The 24,802-nt window shown below is 28.8% G+C and overlaps 5 protein-coding genes across 11 annotated transcripts in view; 3 read left to right on the top strand and 2 right to left on the bottom strand.

Moving 5' to 3' along the window:
• The first annotated feature begins 13 nt into the window (after positions 1 to 13).
• Positions 14 to 10,463, top strand: LOC100745478 (ATP-citrate synthase). Of its 4 annotated transcripts, XM_012388405.3 has the most exons (12): positions 14 to 357; positions 437 to 496; positions 5,988 to 6,342; positions 6,421 to 6,614; positions 6,694 to 7,004; positions 7,151 to 7,469; positions 7,551 to 7,983; positions 8,063 to 8,388; positions 8,465 to 8,984; positions 9,077 to 9,382; positions 9,482 to 9,899; positions 9,982 to 10,073. In XM_012388405.3, the coding sequence occupies exons 3-12, from the start codon at positions 6,001 to 6,003 to the stop codon at positions 10,071 to 10,073; spliced, it is 3,261 nt and encodes a 1,086-aa protein (XP_012243828.1). In that variant the 5' UTR covers positions 14 to 357; positions 437 to 496; positions 5,988 to 6,000. The 4 variants fall into 4 exon arrangements, with proteins under 4 accessions (XP_012243828.1, XP_024225406.1, XP_003485182.1 ...); XM_024369638.2 differs by having other exon boundaries at positions 351 to 496; XM_003485134.3 differs by lacking the exons at positions 14 to 357; positions 437 to 496 and adding an exon at positions 3,218 to 3,386.
• Positions 10,464 to 11,333: 870 nt separating this feature from the next.
• Positions 11,334 to 14,367, bottom strand: LOC100745356 (solute carrier family 35 member F6). Of its 4 annotated transcripts, none has more exons than XM_012388445.3 (8): positions 14,237 to 14,367; positions 13,048 to 13,145; positions 12,839 to 12,986; positions 12,417 to 12,764; positions 12,218 to 12,302; positions 11,978 to 12,136; positions 11,757 to 11,911; positions 11,492 to 11,659 (listed from the first exon to the last, which is right to left on the bottom strand). In XM_012388445.3, the coding sequence occupies exons 2-8, from the start codon at positions 13,122 to 13,124 to the stop codon at positions 11,492 to 11,494; spliced, it is 1,140 nt and encodes a 379-aa protein (XP_012243868.1). In that variant the 5' UTR covers positions 13,125 to 13,145; positions 14,237 to 14,367. The 4 variants fall into 4 exon arrangements, with proteins under 4 accessions (XP_024225434.1, XP_012243868.1, XP_003485181.1 ...); XM_003485133.3 differs by having other exon boundaries at positions 14,093 to 14,246; XM_024369676.1 differs by lacking the exon at positions 14,237 to 14,367 and adding an exon at positions 13,611 to 13,629.
• Positions 14,368 to 15,174: 807 nt separating this feature from the next.
• LOC100745236 lies at positions 15,175 to 19,351 on the top strand. The gene is made up of 10 exons (XM_012388410.3): positions 15,175 to 15,603; positions 15,761 to 16,066; positions 16,132 to 16,772; positions 16,837 to 17,049; positions 17,202 to 17,510; positions 17,585 to 17,783; positions 17,843 to 18,015; positions 18,086 to 18,183; positions 18,251 to 18,512; positions 18,574 to 19,351. Exons 1-10 carry the CDS (start codon positions 15,435 to 15,437, stop codon positions 19,087 to 19,089), a joined length of 2,886 nt encoding a protein of 961 aa, XP_012243833.1. The 5' UTR covers positions 15,175 to 15,434; the 3' UTR covers positions 19,090 to 19,351.
• A 170-nt stretch (positions 19,352 to 19,521) lies between these two features.
• Positions 19,522 to 20,973, bottom strand: LOC105681077. The gene is made up of 2 exons (XM_012388479.3): positions 20,673 to 20,973; positions 19,522 to 20,598 (listed from the first exon to the last, which is right to left on the bottom strand). Exon 2 carries the CDS (start codon positions 20,515 to 20,517, stop codon positions 19,666 to 19,668), a length of 852 nt encoding a protein of 283 aa, XP_012243902.1. The 5' UTR covers positions 20,518 to 20,598; positions 20,673 to 20,973; the 3' UTR covers positions 19,522 to 19,665.
• A 1,056-nt stretch (positions 20,974 to 22,029) lies between these two features.
• Positions 22,030 to 24,802, top strand: part of LOC100744278 (BAG domain-containing protein Samui) — a 26,759-nt gene continuing 23,986 nt past the window's right edge. The window contains exon 1 of the mRNA XM_003485124.4: positions 22,030 to 22,366. Within this exon, the coding sequence (XP_003485172.1) occupies positions 22,193 to 22,366 (174 nt within the window). The 5' untranslated portion in view covers positions 22,030 to 22,192. The remainder of the gene's footprint in view (positions 22,367 to 24,802) is intronic.

Genomic DNA, 24,802 nt, shown 5'->3' with positions numbered 1-24,802 from the left:
ATAATTATTAACGTCTTTGCATTTCTTGTTGGACGTTTTCAAAATTCACGTAACTAAGCTTATTGTATGCAAAACTCGACAACATATTTAATCTAAAATTTACGTGCAGATAGTGGTTGGAAGAATCGTACGATATGACGTATTAGTGTTACGTCACGAATACGTCATAATAACCAGATAAAGTTTGAATATATTTGTATATCGTTAATAATATTTTCCATTAATTTGATGTAACCTTATCGTAAAATAAAATTTGTGTTTTATTAATTTATCAACAGAGCGATTAATACGGGAGCGTGAACAGTGTGATTTTGATCGTAAGGATGCATCAATAATTTTAAACCATACTTCACACCGGTAATGTCACTACAGTAATTTAAAGTAGTTTTTTTCATGAGTTTGTACTTGAAGTAGACATCTCTGACTTGTTTTCCAGATAGTGAAGGCTTCCCAAATTACTTTTTATATCATCATCTGTGTGCACAGATTGCACTTCGTAAGTAATTTTATATGTATATATATATAATATACATATATATTATATGTATATATACATATATACCGAAATAAAATTTTTATTACTTTTCATAGTAACAAACTAACCTTACATAGAGCCCAAAGTAAGGAATTCTTAATTTGCATCAATAAAAGATCTAGGAATTATATCGTTACAAGTTTAATAATGCATTCAAATAGGTTTCCAATTACTTTTTGTAATAACAAACTAACCTTATGTGAAGGTAATTTCGTAAGAAACATTTTCGGTAACAGAAATTTAGCAATTTAAGAATCTTTGTCATTAACGTATTTACAATATTAGAATCAAAAATGGATTATTGAATTGACACTAGAAATAATAGAAGTAATTCTTTTTCTTTTTTATCCGATGTTAAATTTGTTATACAAAGTATAATTTTTATTAAACATCAAGATAACATAACCTTAGTTTTTTATAATTTTGGAAATAGTACAATTTCTTTATCTATTAAAATCATTTTAAAAAATGTTACTTTGTACTGAAATATATAATTTATATAAATGTTTAAACAATCTAATATTTCATAGGTTCTAAGCACGATTTTTGTGTGCTTCCTTTTGTTATATTAAATTATTGTAAGGATATGATATATTCAAATTTAAGTCTTATCGTGACGTAGCAAATGCTGATGATTTACGCAAGAAATCTCGCGTGCTGCTATTATGCTGCCATTATCTGGTATTATGAATTTCAAGCAAAAAGCGGCATAAGTTTATCATAAAGGAATTATCCAGTAATTTGTTTATTAGATTTAACATTAGAAATTCTCATGTTTGTATATATACATCTTTATATACATTTTTTCTAATTTTCTTATCTTTTTTCCCGTTCTTTTTTTCAAGAATTGTCGTTAAGTATTATTTTCAAGAGTCGGCAACTTGAAAAGGTCAAGGTTAAATTTCAGTTCATTGTAGGCGACGATCACAAGTAGAAAGATAAACATGAAACTTTCATGAAGCTATTATTAGTTAAATTTGGGTTGCTTTTCGTGGTTAGGAATAATTTATAAACTTTCTTAGTGTCCTATAGACTACAGATATTCTTAGAAATGTAGATGTTCAGGAGAATTAATATTTTTATGCACACAACTGTAGAAATGAAATCAAAATAGATTTTTTTCAAATTAGATTTTCTTCCTTTTAAATAAGAATTAGAAATAAAAATAGTAATTTGTATAAATAACTAGCGTACGTAATTACTATACTACATACGCACTACAACCTGTTATGAAATTGCGTGTCAACGTTTGATATTTTGTAAGAGAAATTTACGACTATATAAGATTCTAATCAGAGTTTTCTACTGTACTCAATAAAGTTAATATAAACTACTAGATATCAAATTGTACAGTAGATTTATCTGATGATAAATTATTTAAAAAATCAATAGATAGTGATTTACTATTATTTTTTCTAAGCCGGTAACTTAAATAAATGAAAACGTGATTATTATGAAATAATCGCTAATAAAGCGATGCCAAGGTCTGATCGTAAGAAAAAAATTCGTCATATAATAAATAATTGATATGAGTTCCTAGATATTAATTCGTAAGTTCAATCAACTATTCGTTTTTCGTTTTAATATACAACTAAACTTCGTAATTAAATCATAATTATTAATTAATGCATTAACTTATTCAATTCGCCCTTAAGTTTTAAATTTAATAATTTTCTTGTGTACTATACTAACATTCAAAGATTAATATTTTTTCTATATAAATTCATTAGTTATGGTCAAATCTTCTTAAGTATATACATATCTATTAAGTATATAATATCTTTAATGTATTTTTAAGTGCATTATACAGTTTATATTGTACAGTAATTTCTCGAATGATTAAATCGTGGATTAATTATATAATAATCAAAAGAGTCTAAAAACCTTTATTATCTGTCCACGTGGAGACCACTGATCGCGTTATAAGTCACGTGATGAATAGTTAATTCTCGTATGATTCTTGAATTTGAACATTATAATTCGAGCTGCAATATATGTAAAACGAAATCAAATGAAATTTATTCAATTCTGTAATAAATATTGCGTTATCATTTCGTAGATACACTCACAAGATTTTCATTATATTTTATAACCGCGAATATATGACACGTAACTTCCGTACACGTAACGATTTTAAATTTAAATGTATATGAAAAAGAAAAATTAAAAATTTTCTCTTATTAGATAATAACAAATTAATAGATACGATATATCGATAAGTTAAAGAAAATTAGATATACAAATTTTTTCCTTTCCGATTATGTTTGAACAAGAGAGAAGTATGCTACTTACTAACTAAATGATAAAATATAACCAAAACGTATATGAACAATTGTTAATTAAATAAACAGATTAAATATTAGAAATTTTGTAAATTGAAAAAAAGTTTAGGAACTTCAGAACTTATAAGGTTATGAACTAAATGTTTAAATAAATTTTGTACAATTTTTTGTTCAAACTTACAAATGAATCTAATTCGCTAAATTTTAAATAAGTACTAAAAGAACTTGTCGCCATGATTACATAATTCCAAGTAAGGGAACATTTTTATATTCTAATCTTTAAATTGTAAAGAATATAACACATGACACCGAGAAGAGAAAAAAGACACAAATGGGTTAATACGATCCGTGGGAGAAAAAAAAACAGCAGAATCGTACGATATCTTGAGATATCGTCAGCTTTTGGTCTTACATATGCGCGCAGTGTCACTTTGAACATTCAGTCAACCGCCAGCGGTTTTGCGTGGCAGACATTCTATGTTATCCTTTGAATAGGTTACAAAATTTAGTGCGACAAAATATCAGTTTTTTAGTCTACATAACATTTGTTTAATAGGTGGAGCGTAAAAGTGAGTGTAGTTTCATTTTGTAGTTCTTTTATTATATATTTATTTTTCTGTGATTTCATCAAAAATACACTAGGCAATAGGAATATATTCAAATTTCAGTTCATCATTTTGATGAATAGAAACATTTTGTAGTATTTATATAATTTCACTTAATGTAGACTCATCAATAAAGTAATATAGACTATTGCAATATAGAAAATGAAAAAATAAAATATGATGACGTGAAATACCATGTAGTCGCTAGTGTCAAAGTGAAAGTGTTTCTACGAGTTTCTCTTACTCTCCTATATTTTTATGCGATCGTTTAGATATGGACTTCTTGTGACGGATGATGGTCTTAATTAGATTTTCATGATTGGATTAATGAAATATTGGAGTCATTATGTTCAGTATTGCTTTACTAAGTGACTGCCAGTTGGGACCGAATTTGGTCAGTTAGCAAGGGAAGATATATATCAGGAATTCCGCCTCGACATGAAATAGATAGGTACAGACAGTGATACTCGATAACCTTCCCGAGATACCAAGTTTCTAAACTCAATAGATTGTTACTTTACTGGAAGAGTAATATAAATAAAATAAGTAAATTTTTTAGAAAATTTGTTTAATTGAGAGAATTTGTAATAGAAAATTATTAATTATATTGATTTCTTAATCTTAAATAAAAATTAGTTCTTAGCTTCCTATTCGAATACTTATAGAAATCTTTTACGAATATACTATGTGTGTTATACGAAATATCCTGAAGTTTTGTTAACGTTGTAGTGAATAGACTGTAAATTTTTATGCATTTATGGGAAATTTGATGGTACAAAAATGCATAGATAATATGTAATATGAACAAGTATATAAAATGTCGATTGTATAATCGTAAAGTTTTTAGTAGGTGGGACAATTTTCTACTTAGATTTCATTTTTTAAATTATATTTATAAAAATATAAATTTGCACAAATAGCCGTAATTTATAATTATAGTAATGAGATTCGACTATCATGATTATGTTAAAGTCTGAAACGAATTTGAAAATGTACATACAGGTCATAGCATATTTAGTGGAAATACATAATTCGTAAAGATCATACAAGTATTTAAATATTAAATTATTCGTTACATTAATAAGCTGAAATATTCAGTGGAACCATCTGTAACATTTATTATATATTTATGATATCTGTATTCATACTATGTACTAATTTTTTATTAAATAAATTTGCAAATAAGTTTGCATTAAATATTTTGTAACTTTTATATATACGTATATATATATTTTTTGTAGATTTATTTCACATTTTATCAATATGTTTTATATAAATGTTTTATACAACACACAAAATACGTAAAATATAAATAATATAGATAAAAGATTTCTGTAGTGTAAGCCATTCTATTGCAGTGCTTACTGTTAAAATAACGAATTAATAGAGCTTATTTTAAATTATAATATCGTTTCTGTATACATAATTTAGTATAATGTATCGAATAATTAAAAAATGTTTATCGTATACTTCTAGTCAAACTTCGCAAAAATAGTTAAAAAAATTTACACTTTGGAAAAGTGGTATGATTAGCGGCGGTCAGTTAACAAGGCACTAGTATATTTTCTCTTTTGCAAATCTCATTTGAAATTATAATTTTTCTAGTTGTTCTTGACTGATAGTGTCTATCTTGCTCATATTTTACATCAGCATTTTAGATTTTGTTTAGAACGTTCTATGTAACGTTCTATATATAAACTTTATAATTACGATCTTCTAGAATAAATTATAATTGATAATTATCTGTATATTTCATAGATTGGAGAAGTTCACTAAATATTTGTTACATTCGAGTTATTAAATATATTACAATCTTTTGCTTTTATCTATATTGTTAGGTATTATTATCGTTATCATATCATTGTTAGGTATTAAAATAGTAAGTTTTTTATTATTCGTAATTTTTACATTACAGTCTGATGGATTATATCATGTGTTTTATTATATATGCCAAGATGTGAATGTATTGCAGATAATATACTTCGATGATTGTGTAACTTCGAATGGTTATTGACAAAAACGCATATATTATTCAAAGTATATGACGTAAAATAGAGAACGATTCGAGAAGAGAATATGACTTCAAACTTTATTTTATAATTGTTTATTACATTGAATTTGCCAATATTTTAAGAACTTTTACTAATTTTTCCTAAATTAAGGAAAAATATTAGAATCGTTTTTTGTAAATTTTTTCGTGAAAAAAGGTTGGTTTATGATAAAGTTAAATAGTAGTTATACTATTTAACAGTAAGTAGTACATTTAATACTAGTTATACTATTTATATACTATTTCAATAAATCCCTTTTTATGGTTTCTGCAATGCAGTAAGTCGACTTTTAAATTTAAATTCTCCCAATTTAAATTCTCGAAGCCTTATAAAACCAAATATTATTTCACGTATTTTTTTTGGAAACGTATACTATAATTTACCTGAGTTTCAAATTTTGAATAATAAAATATTTTCTTTAAGCACTGAAATCAAAAAGCTATTTAAAATAAAAGCTTAAATTTTGTATGCTTTATAATAGGTTTCCATTAACATGCTTTGTATTTATTTTTAGGAACTCTTAAAAGATGTCAGCGAAAGCAATTCGTGAAGCAACTGGAAAAGATCTTATTAATCGCAAACTTTCTTCTGGCACAAATACAGTGAAATGTCGGTTTGTGACCATTACAGAAAACACAAATTGGACAGACATTGTGAATGAACATCCATGGGTCCAAACTGAAAAATTAGTGGTAAAACCAGATCAATTGATCAAACGGCGAGGAAAGCTTGGACTAATTAAAGTGAATGCTGATTTGGCTGCCGTAAAACAATGGATTGCAGAAAGAATGAACAAAGATCAACAAGTGGGGAATACAACTGGGAAACTGAGAACATTCATCATCGAGCCTTTTGTTCCTCACAAACAAGTAAACTAATAGGACTAGACTACATATATATACTATATAAACTAATGGAACAGATATTAATAAGGCTTTCATTTGTAGGAAGAAGAAGCCTATGTTTGTATCTATTCCCACAGAAATGCTGATACCATTTTATTCCATCATGAAGGTGGTGTTGACATTGGGGATGTTGATGCAAAGGCCTTGAAATTAGATGTACCTGTTGGAGAAGAAGCACCAGATCGGTCTACTATAATCAATAAATTATTAATACACGTAGCAGATGACAAAAAAGAGTAAAAAATATGTCCAAGTATATTATCTTCTCATTTTGCATACACTTCTTGGTAATGAATGTTCATATTTTTTTTTCAGAGTGATTGGCAAATTTGTAGAATCTCTATATAAGCTTTATGTTAACTTATATTTCACTTACTTAGAGATAAATCCATTGGTGGTAACAAAAAATGGAATTTATATACTTGATCTCGCTGCAAAGTTGGACACAACTGCGGACTTCATCTGCAGACCTGACTGGGGAGATATCGATTATCCACCACCATTTGGAAGGGATGCTTATCCAGAAGAGGCCTACATCGCCGATTTAGATTCTAAATCTGGAGCTAGCTTGAAATTGACTATTCTTAATCCAGCTGGTCGGATATGGACAATGGTTGCTGGCGGTGGTCAGTAGAAGCGCACAGCAGTATCATTTACGTGATTAATCGAGTTTATTCTAACAAAATTGTGATTGTCAAATCGTTTGTTTTATTTCAACAAAGGTTTGTCGCTTTCGGTTGCATGTTTCATTTTCTAATCACCTTTCTTTCAGGAGCATCCGTGATATACTCGGACACTATTTGCGATTTGGGAGCTGCAAATGAATTAGCTAATTATGGAGAATATTCTGGTGCACCTAGCGAACAACAAACTTACGAGTACGCAAAAACCATTCTGAGCTTGATGACAAAAGAAAAACGGCCAGAGGGGAAAGTATTAATCATTGGTGGTGGTATCGCTAACTTTACAAATGTAGCTGCCACTTTCAAAGGTATTGTAAAGGCACTACAAGAGTACCAGCCTAAACTCGTAGATCATAACGTAAAAATATTCGTAAGAAGAGCGGGGCCTAATTATCAAGAAGGTCTAAGGTATAAATACATTTAAATAATGTGATTCTAATTATCATATTTAGCAAATATTTAACAAATGATTTATATGTCGAATTCTAGAATTATACGTGAAGTTGGTAAAAGACTCGGCATTCCCGTTTATGTATTCGGTCCAGAAACTCACATGACAGCTATATGCGCGATGGCATTAGGCAAAAAGCCAATTCCAGATCCTGAAGCACAGGAATTTTCAACTGCAAATTTTTTGTTACCCTCGGGACAAGATGTAGGTCCTTCAGCTCCCTCTGCTAGTGCTTCCTCTTTACCCACTAAACAGTCCAAACTAAAAGCAAGCAACTCTGTTGACGGATCATCACACAAACAGCTCTTTAGTTGTAAAACCAGATCCATTATCTGGGGAATGCAAAATAGAGCTGTTCAAAGTATGTTAGACTTTGACTTCATTTGTCGTAGATCTGAACCATCCGTAGCTGCCATTGTATATCCTTTCACGGGTGACCACAAACAAAAATTTTACTGGGGTCACAAAGAGGTATAATTTAAACAATTGTTTTCATTTTATTGAATGAAATTTGTTGAAAGTATAGTACAATTTCTTTTTTTAATGATAGGTACTCATTCCTGTCTATAAACAAATGAAAGACGCCATGACTAAACACACAGATGCTGACGTTATGGTCACGTTTGCATCCTTAAGATCCGCATACGAAAGCGCTGTGGAAACCATGCAATTCCCTCAAATTCGAACAATTGCTATTATTGCTGAGGGAATACCTGAAAATATGACGAGAAAGTTAATTTTAATGGCGCAACATAAAGGCGTTACTATCATCGGTCCAGCCACCGTTGGAGGTCTCAAACCTGGTTGTTTCAAAATTGGTAATACCGGTGGAATGATGGACAATATTCTTCATAGTAAACTTTACAGGCCTGGCAGGTACCACCATTGTTCGTTATATTACAATATTCTTTTTTTCAAATCTTGCTTTATACTAAGAAATTGTTATTTTTAGTGTTGCATATGTCTCTCGTTCCGGAGGCATGTCTAATGAACTAAATAATATAATTTCCAAAGCTTCTAATGGAGTATTGGAAGGTGTCGCAATTGGTGGAGATCGTTATCCAGGAACAACATTTATGGATCACATTATACGTTATCAAGAAAATCCGGAAGTGAAGCTTATAGTACTTCTTGGTGAAGTCGGTGGTGTGGAAGAGTATGAAGTATGTCAAGCACTGAAAACAAAGAGAATTACAAAGCCATTGATCGCTTGGTGCATCGGTACCTGCGCCAGCATGTTCAAATCTGAAGTACAGTTTGGTCATGCTGGATCTATTGCACATAGCAATTTAGAAACAGCTTCTGCCAAAAATGCTGCATTAAAAGAAGCTGGTGCTTTTGTTCCTGACAGTTTTGATAGCTTAGGTGACTTAATGCAGACTGTTTACAATAATCTTGTAAAAGAGGGAGTGATAGTACCTGCACCGGAAGTTCCTCCTCCCACTGTTCCTATGGATTACAGTTGGGCTAGGGTATGTTTAACTATTGCATTATTAAATTACATATTAGTGTGTATACATATGTAAGCATCATGAAGAGCATCCTCAACTTAATTCCTTTTTAGGAACTCGGTCTGATACGAAAACCAGCTTCATTCATGACCTCGATATGTGATGAACGTGGCCAAGAATTATTATATGCTGGAATGCCTGTAACAGAAGTTCTTAAGCAGAACGTAGGAATTGGTGGTGTAGTTTCATTATTATGGTTCCAGCGATGCTTGGCGCCAATGTATTGTAAATTTCTTGAAATGTCTTTAATGTTAACAGCTGATCACGGGCCTGCCGTGTCAGGGGCACATAACACTATTGTTTGTGCAAGAGCTGGTAAAGATTTAGTTAGCTCTCTAGTATCTGGTCTTTTGACTATCGTAAGTATAAGAAAGAAATTTTATAGTATGTTATTCACTTTTGTGTATTACTTTCATGTAAGAAATAATATTAATATTTGATAAAAATTTTAATCACAGGGTGATCGTTTCGGTGGTGCATTGGATGGTGCGGCTCGTATGTTCTCTGAAGCATATGATGCTGGATTACATCCACAAGAGTTTGTAAATAATACACGTAAGAAGGGCAAACTCATAATGGGTATTGGTCATCGTATAAAGTCCATAAATAATCCAGACATGCGGGTAAAACTCATTAAAGAATATGTAATGGAGCATTTCCCTGCCAGACCGTTGGTAGAATATGCACTGGAAGTTGAGAAAATAACCACGAGTAAGAAGCCTAATTTAATCTTGAATGTGGATGGTATAATTGCCTGTGCTTTTGTTGATATGTTGAGGAACAGTGGAAGCTTCACAAGAGAAGAAGCACAAGAATATATCGAAATTGGTGCTATAAATAGTTTATTTGTTCTTGGTAGAAGTATAGGTTTTATTGGTAGGTATTCTTTGGCTTAGTGCAATAATGTATAAAAAGGTATGCACAATACTCAAACAATATAATTATTGTATTATTGCAGGTCATTACATGGATCAAAAAAGGTTGAAACAAGGTTTATACCGACATCCTTGGGATGATATTTCTTATGTATTGCCAGAACAATATAATTGAATTCATCTTCCATTTACATTGTTTGTCGTAAAAGCATAATAAATGTTGCGTATTCATTTAAGAAATTTAGATAGTTCTGATGGTTATGTCTTACATGTTTTGCTCATAATTGTGAGAAATTAGAAAAAGTACCACGTATGTTTGGTTTGATATTAAATGTTATAATATCAATGCATAAGTGAAAGCTCTTGTATGATAAATTAGTTTTCCTTATCGCTAGTCGGTTATATTCGATATAAATGCGATTTTAAACTTAAGTTGGTGGTGACCAGAACTTAGATATGAATACGGGAAACAGAAAAAATTAGCCTTACAAATAAACATTCCATAAAGCACTTGTAATGTGGTCAGAAAACAGAACTTGAATTGAAAATATTTTATAATCGCTGATTAATGTGCAGTACATTACTACTTTATTTTTCATAATTATAATTCATGGAAGATTATAATTCACATAATCTTTTCTGGTTTATAAAAATGTCAATATTATTTTATTTAGAGAATGTTATTAGGTATACGTGCGTGCTTAATCATGCGTACTTGTATATCATTATTACATACATATGTATATATGTATGCATATATAAACACGTGCTGTATGCGCATGTTACATATGTGTATATGCTATGTTAACAATTTTTTGCACAAATTAGTTTATCACGTATATATAAAGTATGTAGGAAATAATAAATACATGTGTCTTTAAGTACTATCCTTCTCTTTTAATATCTTACAAAATTTAATATCTTAACTATACATAGAATATAGAAAATAAATGTTCTACACGCGTATGTTTATTAATAAGTATGAAACTTATAAAAAAGCAAAGCAGGTAGAGTAACAAAACTTATTCAATTAGACTTCAAAGGTGGAAATTTCAGTTCAACTATATATGAATACTACGAAATAAGGAGAGCAGAAATATACCATGAAGAAACAACTTAATATTTCCTTGCAATAATACATCTTTTAACACATTTTTTTACAGTAGTAAAATATATTTACGTATATGTATAAAATACCGTCATTTCATTCAAAATACCATACCTATAAGTAGAACTTTGAGATTCTGCTAAAAGATTTTGCTGTACAATGAGAATTTTGTTTTAATTAATGCAATTTTTCAGAAAATTTGTATAAAAATTGGGACAATACTTATTTTTCACATTCAACTTAAAAGATAAATAAAAAATTCGAGATTTTCTAACTATAATATACATTTTACAAGAATTGTGCTAATTAATTAACTTTGCAAAAGTACTGATTTTGATAAATTTAATGAATTTTGCAAATGAAACAAATTGAAAGCATTTTACATATTATTGTGATTGCAGACTTTACCATTAGAGAAACTATATAATAGTTCTCAACATCACAAAATAGTGAACATTAAAGTACACTTAAAGGGAAATATATCTTTATTGCGTTTCTGGAATATCATCTGCTGCTGTATTAATAATTCGCTCACGATCAGTTGGTGGTGGTTTATGACGGCCTAAACGATATCTACATTTTCTTAATAGTTGAGGAATAATAACGTTGTTATAACAACACATTCCAATGAGTAGTACAATGAATCCAATGAGCTAAAAATTAAATACGTACATGTTCATATGTGACTTGATTTTAATTTTAGATGATACAATTTCATTATGAACAGAAAAAATCAATTATGAAATTTACCTGTAAATAATGGAAGGCTTGCCATCTAAATGCTAAAGAGAAAGCCCATATGATAATTGTTCGAACACTATCTAATATCATCCTTGTTGTAGCACCAATTTCTTTGGTAATACTAATACCAGCAAAGTTAAAGAAAGCTATGCTGAATGATATACCTGTACGAAGATCATTTAAAAAATAAATTTTAATAAATAAGAGTAAATATGTCTATATATACTAACCAACTATAGCCATCAGTAAATAACCACTATTTCCAATCTGGATAAATGCATCTTTAGTAGCTTCAAGGGTTCCTTGCGAATTGTCAGCAAAAGGAGGTGGGACATGTATAAAGTTAAGGGGAATCATTATAATGCATATAGTAATGAATCCAAATATACCTAAATAAAATATATGTTTGTTAGAATATATTTTTATGTACTAGATATTTCAGAAACTTGTATTTCAGAAACTTCATAAACCTTCCCAGCCAACTGCTTGCAACGCTGGTATATTTTGCCCTGCTATGAACTTTTCTTCTATGACCATTTGAACAGCAATTATTACCTATGACAATAATTGTTACGCAAATTAAAGCAATTTTATTATAAAAATATGTACATTAAAATATAAAATATACAATTATACAAAATATATAAAACATATAAAATGAAGTTTTACCTGTGCACATATGATAAGTAAATCTCCAGTTAAAATAGAATTTGTGCTGACATCTGATTTTTCCATAGTTATGTCACTAAGCCCAACGAGAACTAAACCAATTATAACCATTACTATACCTAACCATTCCCTACTAACCAGTTTTTTATTAAGAAAACCCATTGAGAGCACAGCAGTGAATATTATAACAGCACCACGAAACATTTGAAAACTACTAGCATATGTCATATTCAAGCCGACATACATAATAGAAGTAGCACATGTATCACATAAGGCAGGAATCAGTAGAATAAAAGGATTAAATACATGTGAGCCTTTAGTTAACGGATTGCTGTCCACAGAATTATCCTTTAATATGATAAATTCAATTTTAGATATTTTCTATTTAATAAATATATGTATATGCAATGAAAGATGCTTACTCCTCTGCGACTATAATAATGATAAAGGACTTTAAATACTAAAAGACACATCATCTCTCCAATAAACATGAAAGATGATTGCATAAAAGGATGATTAAAATGCCTAGGTTGACCATTTTCATCTGGTACAACTTGTTGATCTGCATATCTAAAAATATAAATTTAATTACTCATAATTTAATAGTTTGACAGTTAATTTATTTACATACTTTACAGATAAAGTATTGAAAGACCCAGTAACAACCATTAGTGCTGCTAAAATACATTGATAGCGTGTCCATGCCATTTTTAAATAGTTCTACAATCTCTAGAAACAAAATTTATAAATTTATAAGAATTTATTTACAAGATATATTTATAAGAAACAGTTATACATTAAAATTATAGTGATAATTCAAAGATATTTTAAATAATGATAGTGTATACAACGTTAAATTTATATCTGTGATTATTAACTCAATAAAAATGAGATAATGTGATAGTATGCTTTCAAACAACAAAAGAATGTAAATGCTTATTCTCAGTAATGATTAAATGCTTTCATGAATATAATCACGAAATATGTTTCCTACAAACTTAATACTTTTAATTAGAGCATCAAAAAAGGATTTATTTTAATGTAACAATATAATTAAAGATAACTTTCATATTTTAAAAAAGATATATATTTATATATTGATATTGATTGACAATTGTAGAAATTTCATATCTTTATATTCATAAATAATATTATAAAATCAAATTCTTTTAAATTCTATTATACAATGATTACTTGAAAATTTAAGGTACGTGTACTAATAGGAAATAAATGATTCACGATTCATTGCACGAAGATAAAAATTTACAAATGTCAAACGGAAGACGAGCAAATATTTTTATTACTACAGCACAGCTCACATCGTACAATAATTTAAGGATAAATTAAAATCATATCATTTATTCCAAATAAGTAAAAATTGAAAATATTGAGATTTTCCGAAAATAAATAACGAAAAGCTCATAAACGTCAGATTACATCTTTCAACAAATAAGAGATTATTATAATATTGAAATATAGTTGTTACCCAAATAATTAAGATATAGATAACTTTTATGATATAGATTCCTAAATATATAATAGTAAATACGATAAAAATGATAATTTCCAAAATTTTTAAGCCACAGTTATATGTATGTATAAAGTGTAAGATTAAGTGCATTTATCGCTAGAATAGAATTAGTGAATAATATTTTGAATTTTTAACATGGTATTACCACTATTATAAATTATAATAAACCACTATTATAATTTATAAAAAATAAAGTAACAAATTCGAGTTCATTGCACAGAAATGATAAAGGCACGATAAGTAGACATCACCAGAGAAATGTGAAGGTAGCACTGTTAACTGTTCTCACGTTCACGTTACTGAAGGAATAATCTGAACATATCAATCTCAGCATTAAGGGTTCTCAATTCCAATAATTTTCTATATTTTGCATGTTAAGCGCGCAATAATACATTTGTAAATATTTCATTCTTAGTTATAGGTTGTAAGTATAGGTTCTTAGTATAGGACATAATTAGACTGAAGAATAATAAATAATTCTGAAAATATTTAGAAGTGGCAAGATATTTGACGCAATATATATATTTTGTATACATACACATACATATATATGTATACATATGCATACAGGTGCATTTATATATTATATATTTTGCAGAAATCATACAAATATTTAAACAGGTAATCATTCACAATATTAACAAGTTTCAGTATTCAGTGGGATTATTTTTAATACTTATTATATGCTTCAGATGACTATTCATACTGTATATTAATTTTTTATTAAATATAAGATTATATTATTATGAGATTATATATAATATAATATATTATATCATATATAATATAAGATTATAAATTTAGGGTAAATATTTTGCAACTTCTAAACACTTTTACAATTGTTTAATATTTTACCAATATAATTATGATAATTGAATGTCGTTATGGCGCGAATGAAATTTAAAAATATTTCGTTTAACCAAGTATAACACACGTAATGTGTTCATAAAAAGTATACGAATACCTATGTACGTATTTTTACAAGCCACTCTAAGTTTTATTTTTCGAGTGAAACGTGTAGAATAAAATATTAAAGGAAAAAGAAATATATTCTAATTATACACTTTTATAATCCTAGGAAATAAAATATACTCCTATAATGATTAAAATTTGTTTATAGTTTTGTTTGTTTGAAAAAAAAGATATATTATTATTCTACGATAAATCAGAGATACAATTACTGATAATTTGAAAAGCCCGCTAAAAATAAACAAGACCACTAAATGATTGCCCTATAAGTTTGTTGGAAATAGTTCTTTATTTCGGGCCATACAAGTGTTCAGTTATCTGTAAATCGTTTAATTAAGGAATCAAGTTTTTATTTACATACCTGATTTTTGAGTTATAAAACGCAGAAAATATGTGAGTGATAGAAATAGTAGTTTGCTGTTCAAAGCAATGGATGATAATATTATGTGCGTATTTTGAAATTATCAGTGGACAAAAAAGCATGAACAGAAAGTAAAGAAACTAAAAAGAAACATTTTATGTCGCACAAATATACAAAAATTTCATATCAAAACATAATGTCATCGTTAAATAGTAATAAAAGATTAGCCGAAGTTTTGCAGCTATTTCTGTTGCCTAATTATAACATTGTGTCTACTACCTATCTTGATCTTCTATTATCACATATTTCCGAAGATATTAAAGAGTGTAAGAAAACTATTTTATAAATTATATCATAATGCATAGTAAAATTATTATAAAGAATTCATTTTTTAATCTTTGTTATGTTTATTCCATTTTTATTCATTGTATTCATATATAATTTATCATGTATTTTATCATGTATTTTATCATTTAATTCCAGGTGACACAAATAGTTATGAGAATTATGAATTGTTTCAAAAATGGGTATTAAAAGCACTGCACACTTGGAGTTCTGAGTGCCTTCCTTCCCAACCTATAACTATATTTACTTTAAAACTTATAGGATTAGTTTCACATAATGAATTAAGGTTTCATTATTGGCAGTTTAAAGACGTGTACAACAGATTATGTGACATATTTAACCTACGTAAAGATGATTTACCAGTATCTATTAAAATGGCTTATATTACAATGTTATCTAATTTAATCAAACATAGAAGTGGTAGACAATGGATTATAGATTCTGGTAAGTAATATGTGTTTTTTAATGTGTATATAGAGTTATAAGATGATAAAATTTGTATTTTATAGATGCTTGGAAGGATGTTGTAAAATATGCACATTGGAATCACACGCTATATGTTACTCGTGAAAGCCATAAATTTTTGTGGCTTTTGCTCTCACATGAACAACAAAATGTTAATTTTTGTAAAGAAGTTATTTTAGCAATGGCAGCACCATTGATAACGAATAATTTTGATACTCAAACATGTCAAGTGCTGCAAGATAATTATTTGGAAGAAAATAAGCTATTGTGTACCACGCTAGATCTGTTAACCAGTATCATTGAGAATACACTGTTTGCAGATATGGATAATACAATACCTGAATTATGCCAAGAACTCCTTGATTTAGAAATGAGAGTAAAAGCACTGTTTGAAGCATGTATTAGTACAAAACTTTTATCACATATTCATAAGCTATTCGTTCTATGTTTGTTCATTCCAATTAAACAATTCATTAAAGGAGGTAAAAAAACAGAAACAGAAACAACACTGAAGTTCTACACTGAATTGAATTATATATCTATAATGCTTCTCTCTAAAGCATATGTGGTAGAATTAGTAAAGACAAACAAATTTTTAATGATATTTTGGAAAAAGTTACAATCATTGCATGAATTTTCTTTCAGTCAGGAACATAAGTTTGAACATCAAGCTATATCTATAATGGTGAGTACTTTGCTTTTTATACTTTCATAATGGTAAATAATTCAAATATTTTTTCTATAAATAGATTATGCCTTTGGCTTTATGTATTAAACATACATATAAAGATTCTGATATTTTTGATATGTTTCTTACCAAACTGTTTGATGTAACATGTACAGCTGTACAAAGATTGGGATACAATGTAAGGGATGCTGTACTTAAAAATGATGTACCTGTAGCACAGATTGCCAAAGTTGATATTGACATGCTTTTAGAAATAATGGACATCATGGATAGGGTATGTGCAATGAAAATTTTTGATAATGATGTTATAAATTATTACCAATATGTTGTTTATAGTTATATCTAATAATTCTATATATATGTGTATATATATATATATATGTATATATATATATATATATATATATATATGTATTCTCATATCAGGATATTGCAGTTATTGTCTTTCAAGCAATGTGTCATGTCCTAAAAAATTGTGTGCCAGATGCATGCAGTGAAACTTTAGATAGTATGACTAATGCAACACATTTGGAAAATGGACCAAGGAAACAAGTATATAAGTTTCCCTTAGAAGGGGATCCCATAGTTGATCATCCTACATTATTATCATCACTTTTAAATGGTTTAGCAGTCATGACAGAAAAGTTTAAACTAAAATGGCAAGAATGTGTAGAAACTATATGCTTGTTGTCATTGGCTCAAGAAATTTTAAATCACCCTGGAACATTGCCTATAGTAAGTTTAGATATATTCATCATAAGATGGTTTATAATTCGTGCATTATAAATATGCTTGAATATTGTTTTCAGATTTGCGTGAAAGCTTTAAAAGTATGTAAGTTAGCAATTCAGAATTTTATGCCGCCTGATTTAGTACTGTTAATTGAAACAGATAGTCACATGAACGAAATTGGGCCAACATTGTTTAAAAGATTACATGATGTCAACTGGGAAGTAAGGGATAGTGTACTGGAAGTTTTAAATACTATAGCTATAATTTCAGAAGACAGTAAGTAATCATTTATGAATAATGTTATTTTCATATGTAATATGCGTAAATATTTGTAGAATATCCGGCGTTTCAAGAATATTTATTGGCAAATGAGTTTCTACAGCTAGCAGTTGAAATTAGCAAGACAGACAGTGAAAGCTATGTTCGAGCATCTGCTTTAGTTTTTCTTTCAACTACTGTTCGTATAAATAAATTATGGAAAGAAAAATTATCGCAATTTGATTTACCTGTATGTGTCATTAAAAGGTATATGATTTTCGATTAATATTTGATAATAAAACTATATTCTTTTACTTCAGAATACTGCAATAATGTTACTCAACAATGAAAGCGAGGCTATAGTCAGAAAGGAAGCAGTAATTCTACTGAAGGAATTATATGTACATCGTAAATGGTCGTGAGTAATGTTGTGCAGCACTGCTGTCAGTCATTTCAATATCATTGATAGAGTAATTATTTTTTAGGAAAAATATTATTGATTCAATGACATTGACAATGGCAAAAACTGCTGTGCTTGATCTTCATTGGGAAGTAAAGATAAGTGCTCTCGAATACTGGAATCACGTTATAACATCGCATTTGTCCGATCAAGGTGTACTCGATGGTCATTTTCCAAAAGTAACGTTTTCAAAAGAACACAGGAAAATCGTATCTTTAAATGAAACTGAGATAAAGCGGAGGCTCAATAAAGCACTAGATGAATTAGCGAAACAAAATTGTTTGAGAGTAAGTAGATCTACATTACATAATTCTTAACCAATAAGTCATATCTTGCATTGCATTTTAGGTCCTTTTGGTTACTCTAGAAGACAGTGATCTTGAAGTATGCAAAACATCAGCAGCTATAATAAACAAATTAAAAGCATTCCTTTTGAAGTATAAACTTAATGAACCTTTGCCAGCATTGCCTCTACCCAAAGATAGTGCCACTTTAGATACCTCTTATGTTAAGTACGAACCACCGGATAATGTTGCAAGTTCCAATTGTGAGATGCTCAGTAATTCTAATAATGTGATAGAAGAAATTCTAGATGTTAATGATGCAAATCTACTTGCTTCTATATACAAACATTCAATAGAAGCCGATAGTAAAACGCAAAAATCAGAGGAGAAAACATTTCAATATATTCCTTGTGTGACTAGGCAAGTTTTTCTTCAAACAATTTTTGATATGGACATCACTGCATATATCGAAGAGAAAGAGCGATGGTTGACCACATACTCCACTAGTTTTGATTCAACATTGGATGATATATTAACAATGTACAAAAAAGGAGACGTTAATTCAATGGATTGCTATTAATCATGAATAATGTGCCTTATAGGTTGCACAAAATAAAAACTCAGATCTTCTACATAAGTATGGTATGCACCTTTTGTTCTTACATTACTTTTAAATTTATAATTTTATGAGTTACATCACACCACAGTTAAAATAAGATAATGTCATAAATTTTATAATAAAAATAAGATTTTATTATAAGTACATTTATATATTACATAGAAACATTTATAATAGGCGTTTTTCTCATAGAATTTGAGTAATAAAAATAAAACGAAACTTTCATACAGTGCTTATTTATGCAGCTGATATAGAATAAAATAAATGAATACTTATGTATTTAACATATAAAGAAACATATTAAAATTGTTATATAAATTGCTTATGCTCATTTATATAAAACATTGTTTTTGTTAATAAAAAGAAAATACAAAATTTTGTTATTTATATTCATATTACACACAAACATAAATCTGGAAAGTAACAAACTTATAAACTAATCAGATTTCATAATAATATAAAAAAACATTATTTGTATTATTTGTACTTCATTCAGTCTTTATAATTTTCCATATAACTAAAAGACATATATTATGTTTAAAGAAAATTTGCAATGTCAATTTGCTCTGACTGAGAGTAAAGATTTTTTCCATCAACAGACATTTCTTGTTCATCAGCACTCACAGTAATAATAGAATTCCAAGGAAAGTTATTACATGATGAATGATATGTCAAAACATCTGTATCTGTATTAGTGCTAACTACTTCCAATGCTGTAAACTGTTTTTTTTCAGTATTTTCTATTGGATTTGTTATCTTTGGTACAAGGAATTCTTCATTAATAGTTGTATTAACGCTGGAATCTATATTATTCCAAAATGAAGTTGTTGCTGTTTCACAAGGCTCAGTCTTTACTTGTTTCACAGTTGTATTCTCTATTCCTATAATTGTATTGATTTGCTGTAACATATTTCTTATACTTGTCTCTTCTACACCTGTTTTATCTTTTTTCTTCCTTCCCCTATGCTTCTTCTTATTTAGATCAGTGCAAAGACTTTCAGTAATATTAAAAAATTCTTCATCAGTTATTTCTTTTCTTTGATACAATTCACGTTCCCAAGCAATAAACTGACTACAGTTTATCGAACAATTATCATGAGTAAATTTTTTTGGTGAATTAATTGCTTCATTTTTATACTTATATTTTGGTTCAGGTTTAATGAAAACATGATTGTATATATTTTCATTGTTATTGTTATCACCTAAATTTATAGGTTGCAAATATTTTTTTTTTGTACATTTCATATCATTCAAAACTTTGAAGCCTTGAAGATTAATAATAGTTTGCGATAACTCTATTGGATTGTGATGTTGGATATGATGATTATGTAAATCTATGACAGTAGCATTTGGATGCTGACAAATAATGCATTGGTAGAACACAGACATTCTGTAACTATTGCAATTCTACCTTCATAAAGTAAACAATATATAAAATGTTAAGAATAATATATCTATCTTTTTGGTTACCTATTAATAAAATCAATATTTCATATATTTTTAAATACGATAGTTAAAAAAAACTAATGCAGTTAGAGATTTACCTTTAAAAGATCGTACTTATGAGGTTATATAAATATCCAATAGGGAGATCGAAAGAATTATAGATCACAATATTTGATTATACATGAACATAACACTTATCGCGCAATAAAATTTTATGTAAATCATATAAAGATTAAATAAGTTTATTATATTTTACATGATATTGTCTATTGGACAATAATGTCATACATCCACGTGAAGATCTATGATACTATGTCAATATAAGTATATATGTGTCTACATATGTATAACGACATATAATACGTGAAATAAAATACATGCAGATGTGGAAAATGTTATCATAATATATAATATAAAATGTTTAAATTAAAAAAATTAACAATTTCCTTTAGTGCAAACGAAACTTAACATTCTATGTTTCATATAATATCAAATCGTACAATAGATCAACAAATCGATGGCTTACTGCACAAAAAATGTTCGCTTTTAGCGTCTTCGAGAAAAACAATTTCAAGAGATTAATTTTTATTTTAGTATTTTCGAGAAAAACAATTTAAAAAATTCAATGATACTTTATAGTTAAATAAACACTTCTTGCATTGTATTTATCTTTATCAATGCTATTATAAAATTGGTTGCAAATTGTGCATTGATCCTTTTGAAGAACATAAAATGACAAAGGTGAATCGTGGTTCTTGAATATATCTTTCTATATGTATGTACTAAAAAAAAAAAATGAAGAAAATATAATTTTTTACAAATTTATGAAGTAGATACAAATATGATTTTTATACATAAAAGTTATTTTATTTTATACATACAAAAGCAATCAAGAACTATTTATTGCATATGAAAACTCAAATTTCACAAAAAATGGACATGCAATATTTGTGCAATAAGTTGCCGAGATATAAATTGAAAATTTTTATTTACATAGTACAACATAATACAATAGATTGTACTTTTTTGGAGAAAGGTTAACAACAAAAGATCGTATCATTTATTTTTCGATTTTCGTTTATTCACCGGTTGTTATATAAGGCGGCACGTAATTTCTTCTAGTGTGACGGTCGATTACGTTGCGATAAATGAAAGTATTACACGGGACATTTCGGCGTTGGTGTTATAAATAAAAAAATGCAAAACTTAAATAGCTGACGATTAAATTTAGATCGTAAGACGCGTACTGCTTGTATGCATCAGAACATGCATCGCGAATATCGGAGTAGTTCGAGATAAATCGGTGACGATATGCGCGCTGTGATTGGCCGACAATTGAAAACGGGCCAATAAGCGCACGTTTCGCGCCGAAAAGATACGATTACACAGACCGGTGTGAGCATGCGCGCTCTTTGATTATTCTCGCCATGATTCGGCGCGAGCTTTCAGTCACGCGCAACGCTTCGTAGGGGAATTGTACGAAGGACTCGTTTCGTGACCATCGTGAAAAAAAGGAAACTATTTCAAGTTAAATTTGGTATAGCGTGTTGGCTAAAAGGCAACAAGTGTAACGTTCACTGATCGTGCATGAAACGGTTGTGCGCGTGTAGACCCAACTATGTCTTTCTACTTTCGCGACCGGCCGAAATTCGGCGACAGACTACGTGGTAAATCCGGCGACGAACTTCTGCAAGAGATTAAACAACAGTTCGACGAAGACAGCAAGTCTTTCTTCGAGCCTACAAATAGATCGCAACGGGATCCTTTTGAACGACATTCCACTTTCTCAAGGGTGAGTTTGTCTCTTCTTTACGTAAATTTCCGTTTAAAATCAAATCGTGCAAATCAGTAGAACATAATATTTATTATTAAAATTAAGTTTCTGGAATAATGCTTTTTATGTAAAGCATACTTTTATGTTTAAGCGTAAGTGTTGTTTTCTCATCATGGTTTTAAGAGTTAATTGTACTTTATTTGTTAACCTTCAGATTTTCATATTTCAGTGTCAAATTATGATAGAACATTGTTAATTTTTGTTTCTGTTGGTACAAAAATTTATTTTCAAGTTCATATAAAATGTATTTATTATAAATTACGATATTTTGTTCATTTTATTTAATAATTTAAATAGTAATTTTCTCTATTAGTTTGGTTTAAATAGTTTAATTCAACATAATGATAATATAAGTTCAACATGGTGGAATTGCAATATCAATACTCTATCAGTTTAAGTTTGAAATGCGTCAAGAAATACTCACCAATAGCACTAGATTTCAAATGCAACTAAAAATTTTAATATTAAAAAAATATTACTAAATACTATATGGATCTATACATATAATGATACAAACTTAAAACATCAAAACTCAAAACAGAATATCAAAAGGTTAACGGGTAATTTTTCGTCGAGCAACTTTTTAAATTATTATATCTTTATACTCTCATTAGAGTCACTTTGGAATGTCGAAAAAATGTGTTCCTTCTTGCATGATTTGAATGTGTTGTACGAAAATTTTTTATTTATAGAGTGGCCCAATTTCTACATCGTTTCACCAGCATGTATTTAGTTTTCTCTGCTTGTCGGTTATTCTTGTCACAATGCCGATATTTTCAGAAGTGAAAAAACCGTCGTGTTTATTGGTGATCGGTATTTTTCAAGTACCCTGATGTATAAAGATTCGAAAAAATATAAATGTGTGATAGGTTCATAAGTGCAATATTTTTCATATAGGGTGATGTTTTTTGCATTGAATATAGTATTGTCGAAATCGTGTTGTTACAAATTAATTACGACAATTATTTTAGTTTTAACACAAGAACTACTAACTCTTAATATGTATGTACTTAAATGTATTATGCTTAAATGTATTAGTTTATAGTTAATGACGAAACCAAATAGGTGTGTGTTTCTATTACAATAAAAGTAAATATAGACATCATGAAATATACTTGCAAAAACAAAAAAATCTCATACCAGTTATTTTAACTAATTTGATAGCGTAGCGTTAAAATGAGGGTAATGGTATTATATAATTTATATTTTAATATTTACATACGTATTTATATACGTATATATATATATATAGGATTTTATTATTTTATTCTTCTATGTTATGTGAACGTTGCAAAAATTTGGTATTCATTATGCCGAATCACCTGTTCCGCGTTGTCAACGAGCCAATTGTCATAGTTCATGGCGGTCGCGTGACCGTTACAGCTGTATCGGTACCGTGAAAATTTTTCAATTATTTTATCGCGATCGTCTTAACGCACTACGTATTATGTGTTCCATACAATAATTGTTTAATTATCATTAAAAAGAATAACGAAAAATGTTCAATACATTGGATACAGTATCCCTTGTAATATTACTCAATTCGAACTGTGACCTTAGACTCATGTAAACAAGACAATTTAACGATCAAATATTTCGGTAATCTTGTGATAATCGAGATTGTTCCAATGAATACCACAATAAAATATCCACCTGTATTATTTTTTTTATCGACGAACTTTAGAGTATTGTTGTGAAAATAAACTAGTATTTCGATATGTATAGAAGGGAAATATAATAATATGATAACTTCCTAATATAATGATAAAATAGTTTTAAAGTTACGATTGCTTTACCTCAGTGTCACTTTCTATGTATACATAAAGTATGTATATATAGAGATTAAAAATGCACTAATCGGTTCGTATAGACAGTAAGTAGACTTATCTACCGTCGATATCGATCTATCTATGTAAAGAGAGCCTTAAGAAACAAGTAGCTTAGTATCAGCCGTTATCTGCTTTTTATTTCAAATTCAACAAATTTATGAAGAGCTTTTTTTTGAAAATGGGATTTTTTTCATTCCATTGAAAAAGTCTAAGTAAAATAATTGCAAATATAAAATTACTTTAACATATAATCTTATAGCTCTGAGCTAAATGTTTGAAAGTTACTTAAGAAACTTTTTTCTTTAGCATTTTCTATATAGACTAAATATGCGGGTATCATATCCAAAAAGGTAGTATGTGCTATTGCAGGGTGAATATGGAATTAAAATTGTTCATATAGTAAAAGGAAAACGATTGATGATTCAAACGGAGGCCATGGGTTTCCCTCCTTTTTCGTATGTCCTCGTTTCGTTCAACTTCGATCGCCATCTTGGTGCATAATGAACGAAACAAAATCGATTAATCTAAACGTTTTCTGGAGGGAGGGAGGGGGGGGGGGCGTTCA

This window comes from Bombus impatiens, unplaced genomic scaffold (genome assembly GCF_000188095.3).
Source record: "Bombus impatiens unplaced genomic scaffold, BIMP_2.2 scf_0036, whole genome shotgun sequence".
Lineage (NCBI taxonomy): Eukaryota > Metazoa > Arthropoda > Insecta > Hymenoptera > Apidae > Bombus > Bombus impatiens.
The sequence above is the reverse complement of the archived record's forward strand: the minus strand, read 5'-3'. Positions and strand labels throughout refer to the sequence as shown.